Here is a 4,558-nt window from a genome sequence, read left to right as displayed (position 1 = left end):
ACACACACACACACACACACACACATGCTCTTAGGCAGAGACAGTAGTGATTAGAAGAAGTTACAGTTAAAAAGAGTAGAAGTGTTTTCCATTACATTACTCATTTTGAATTTCACACTGGTTTACTCACATTAATAGGATTGTATCTACATATGCAAACTTAGATTAAAAACAGTTCAAAACAGTATTCTTCCTCCTTCCTAGGGAGCTGTCCACGATGATTGGAGCAGAAAGGACGGACGGACTGAAGGACCAATAACGGGAGAGTTAAGTCTAAACCACGGCTTCTCCCCAACAGTTTTGGACCAATTAGATAGTAACACCTTTTCATATAAATATTGTATACCACTAAGTTGAGGTCAGTCTTTTCTGTTTTATCCTAAACAGTGAAGATCCATATGCACATGCTAATTTTGATACGTTAATGCATAATAAATTTCACACAGTGAAACTTATTAAGTCTTCTCTTTTCAATATAAAACGAACACGCCTCACACTAGCAATGATGTGAACTACGGATGTCTGGCTGGGACAAACTGTATTACAGAAGAGCTGAGAGAGGTTTTCACTCTTTACAGGGACAGCAGTCTTATCTCTCTCTCTTTCACTTTTATACAGTTTTCCTCTCTTTCTCTCTCCGAGTGATGTTACTACTCTATGCGACAGAGTGATGTATCAGATCAGACCTGCTGGGCTGAGCTGCAGTCAACTCCTATTAAAGATGTTACCATGGCACCTGACATTTGATCTACAGTGATAAACACACAGACAGTGCATGACAGCGCTCACAATGGAGGCATGAAGTTTGTAAAGAAATAAAGAAAAAGTAATGCACCACAATGAAAAGGACGTTGACAACAGCAGAATGAAACCGTGTTGAGGGGGTGCAGCTCTCATGATGCAGATAATTTCTTTAAGTTTCCACATAAACACAAAATCTCCACCAAGGCAAAACAGAATAATATTCTCCAGAGATTTCCGACTTTTATAATGTCTTGACTGTTTTATTACTGCAACAATGAAGTAACATTATGTCAATACGCTGCCTCAAATGAATTATTGATGCACTGAGGCTATGAATGTGCTAACCTTTTGCCAGCAGGAGCTTTCATGTGGACACACAAACACACATAGGCATATGTTCAGCCTAAGTACGTTTGATCAGTTTGGAAACACTGCAAACGCTGCAGGGCGTACACCCACCTAAACACACACACACCCACACACAATGTACCTAGCTCTTTCAGCAGGGAGCCGCTCTCTGACTTCCATCTCTCCTTTTTCTTCTCAGGACTATTCTTCCTTCTCTCCTTCCCTTTCTCCTTCACTCCATTTTGTTTCCTCTTTTCACCCTTTTGGGTTTTCTCTGCAGGGAGACAGAAGATGGCCTCAGGTTAAGGATTTAGTTGACTTATTCAATTTAAGCTTGGCTTAAGTGTGACTGAGCCTGGGGGAACTTCTTTCTTTCAGGTGGAATCCAAGTGACAAGGTAGCATAACTGTTAGTTACGGAAAGTTTTTCAGATTATTAGTTGGCTTTTTAGGAGATTCTTTCAGGTGATAGAAACACACCACAATCTCATTTCAGTTTTGCAATAAATAGATAAATACATTTAGATCAAAGCTTATAAGGAGCAGCCAGAGGAAGAAATAATGAAGGAAACAGTGTATAACAGTGGGAAAAGGCTCTGCTAAACCTTAATTTAAGGACTAAAGAAGTATAGCTTCCACACATGAATGATACACTCCTTGGACTGACTGTGTTATTGCACTGTTCGTGTTTTGAAACGTGTCGACAATAAGCTTGTGACCGGTACCTTTAAATCTGTTTAAATGTTTTGTGTTGAGGGAGTGCAGCCCAGTGCAACAGGCGTCACTGACCTGTGGGAGGTGCAGAATAACACAGCCCTCCTCAGACATGGATGACGTTATTAACTCCTAACTGGTAAGTCTCGTGGTTCTGCAGCAGGCTAGAAATAAAAGTTTTCAAAGCTGAACAAAAATGAGGGCGTCTTATCCCATCACAACAAGGTGATCATTATACTGAACTCAGGTCATATACTGTATCATTCACACACGGTTCAGATTTTTTCTTTGAAATGGAAATGAGCCAAATTACACAATTCTGTGCAGACTTTAAGGTTGTATTTAATACTGTCTTCTATTTTCCAGCTCAACACAATGTTTTATTGTCAATACAGGAGGAGACAGAACTTTGTGTTTGAAGCATTTGAACAAACTATTTGAATTTCTATGACTTTACATGAGTTCTGAGGAAATCGTTCTTCTCATGCTGCTGCTCTTTTCCACCATGCCTGCTTGTTAACTTGACTGAACTGAATCCTAGCGTATCATGCTGCAGCTGGTGTTTGTGTTCTCGCTCTGTCAGGGTCGACTGCTATTCAAGTTGGTCTGGCTGTTATTGGGTCTTTCCTTTTTAAGTTTAAACACAATGAGCACTGCTCAGCTGTGCACACCTAACACACACACACACACACACATATCTGCACACACAGCTGCACACATGAAAAAACTATGACCCAGGCACATGCATTCACACTCCGCATAAACCACCACTAGTGATGAACTCTCCCTCACTCTTTGACACAGGAAGCCTTATTGTTAGGATGTCTTGCTGTAACAGGCCCCTGCAGTTTACACAGACACAGAGTCCTGCCCGCAAGGCTCACTAACCCTCCTGCTGTAGTGTGTCATGTATGTGTGTATGTATGTGCAACGAGTTAACGCATTGGTACAGCAGGTGGCACCTGCAGGTTCATTATTGTTATGCTGGGTTTAGGGAAGCTGAATTGATTTGTTTGTGTGTGCGCCTCACTCCGCTGTCACTGTGAGGTAAAGCAGCAGACATGGATGACCTGCACCAACAGCTAGTTATGTACAGAGGTGCAGAGCTAAAAGCTAACACATATTGGTTTAACAAATAAACTAAGACATTTTCTGTCTGTCAGACATTTGAACACAAAGCACTGCTATGGTTGATGGGAACACCATTAATGTTGCAGGTATGTGGTTATAAGCCAAAGTACAGTGTTGGACAAATTAAAAGTTTGACTTGCTGAGCCGCCAGCACAACAGAATCTGCTGCATTATTTTGTGGCTGTTGTGTCACATATAGTCCAGATTCTTTTAAAATGGACTGTGCATTGTTCAGTACAGTGCACGCTGACCGTACATGTGTATGTGTGTGTGTGTGTGTGTGTGTCTGTCACCGCCAGCAGCAGGCTGTCCTCATGCTTGCTTTAGCATGGAGGAGTAGGACATGCATGAATGAAGCTGTGAGAGCAGAGAGAGAGTTCATACTGAGATGACCCTTGTTGTGTTTGTGTGTGTGCATTTTTCTATAGTTGTGTTTACAATTTTTTTTTAAACAATCATTGTGAGGACATCTGTAGCAGCCCCCACATCTCCAAAGATCGGTTCAAAGTCTTGGTTTAAGAGTTAGAATTAGGTTAGGTTAGGGGAAGGGGCTAGGGAAGGCCTTATGTCAGGGAGTGGCCTCACAAATATCAGAAGTGTGTGTGTCTGAACTGAGAGAAGAAGTGAGGAAAGAGAGAAAAGTTCAGCAAGAAAGAAAAGTCAAGGAAAAAGGAAAATATTTGTTAGCCTAAAAACTTCCCACTTTTGTTTTGCTTTCTAAAGTTCTGGCAGACTTTGTGCTCTACCTCTATTCAGAAATGAAAAGTGCAGTGGAAGAATCAACGACATGGAGACATTATGGAAACCGACAGCGTGCGTGATGACCGGAAGGATGAAACGGGATGGAATGAAATGTGAAAAGGGCAGATGAGTTGTACATTCAGGTCGATGACAGATCCATTTCCTGCTGGGAGGATGCTTGAAAATTCCTTCTTGTGAAAAGTTTTGTGGAGCAAAAAAACCCAACAATTTCTAAAACTTATAAATGTAATAATAAGCATGCACTGAAAACAGACACTGAAGAAAGAAGAAGTTCGAAGTTGGAAAGTTTTTTTTAAATGAAGTGTGAAGAGTTTGCATTTTTGTTCATCTGACAATAGTTAAACCTCTCAGTCACGAGTTTTGACAAAGACGAGATTTAATTTTTATATTTCTGTAAATCTTGAAATTAGAGTTGTGTCTAACACTACTCCACTTTTCACTTGTAGTATTGTTTCTTAAAGTAAAAAAGGTCAGCAGTTGGTTCTACTCTGATGTGACATCCTGATCGATATGAGATTTCTTTTTAAAGAAAGAATTAAGCTGTTTTCTCCAGGTACCACCTAAAATATTTGCTTCTCTACTTCCATCACAGCTACGCTCCAGAAACAAAGCTAACATCCTTACTGTCTCCTGTGCTCAAAGCCTGAATGGAGCTTTTTCACTTTTGTAAGAACTGTACAATATTAGGTGGAAAAAGCTTCATTTAAAGACAGCTCAGGTTTCACCTCTCCATGAGAGAAAATTGATATTCAACATAATAGAGATTTCTTTTCTGATCATGACAGAAATCATGTTTTATTTACATGACTCTGAATCCGTGCTCAAATCTAGCACGTGGAATCAGTATGAAGGTGGCAGGA

General features: G+C 40.4%; 1 protein-coding gene across 2 annotated transcripts in view; it reads right to left on the bottom strand.

Moving 5' to 3' along the window:
* Nucleotides 1–4,558, bottom strand: part of jade2 (jade family PHD finger 2) — a 148,175-nt gene that overhangs the window by 14,551 nt on the left and 129,066 nt on the right. The window contains exon 12 of one of the 2 annotated variants that reach the window (XM_020611973.1): nucleotides 1,235–1,366. The exons of the other annotated variant lie outside the window; for it this stretch is intronic. Within the exon in view, the coding sequence (XP_020467629.1) occupies nucleotides 1,235–1,366 (132 nt within the window). The remainder of the gene's footprint in view (nucleotides 1–1,234; nucleotides 1,367–4,558) is intronic. 2 annotated transcript variants of the gene reach the window in all.

The sequence above is a fragment of the Monopterus albus genome, unplaced genomic scaffold, assembly GCF_001952655.1.
Source record: "Monopterus albus unplaced genomic scaffold, M_albus_1.0 scaffold119.1, whole genome shotgun sequence".
NCBI lineage: Eukaryota > Metazoa > Chordata > Actinopteri > Synbranchiformes > Synbranchidae > Monopterus > Monopterus albus.
This window is presented reverse-complemented; position numbering and strand designations above follow the sequence as displayed.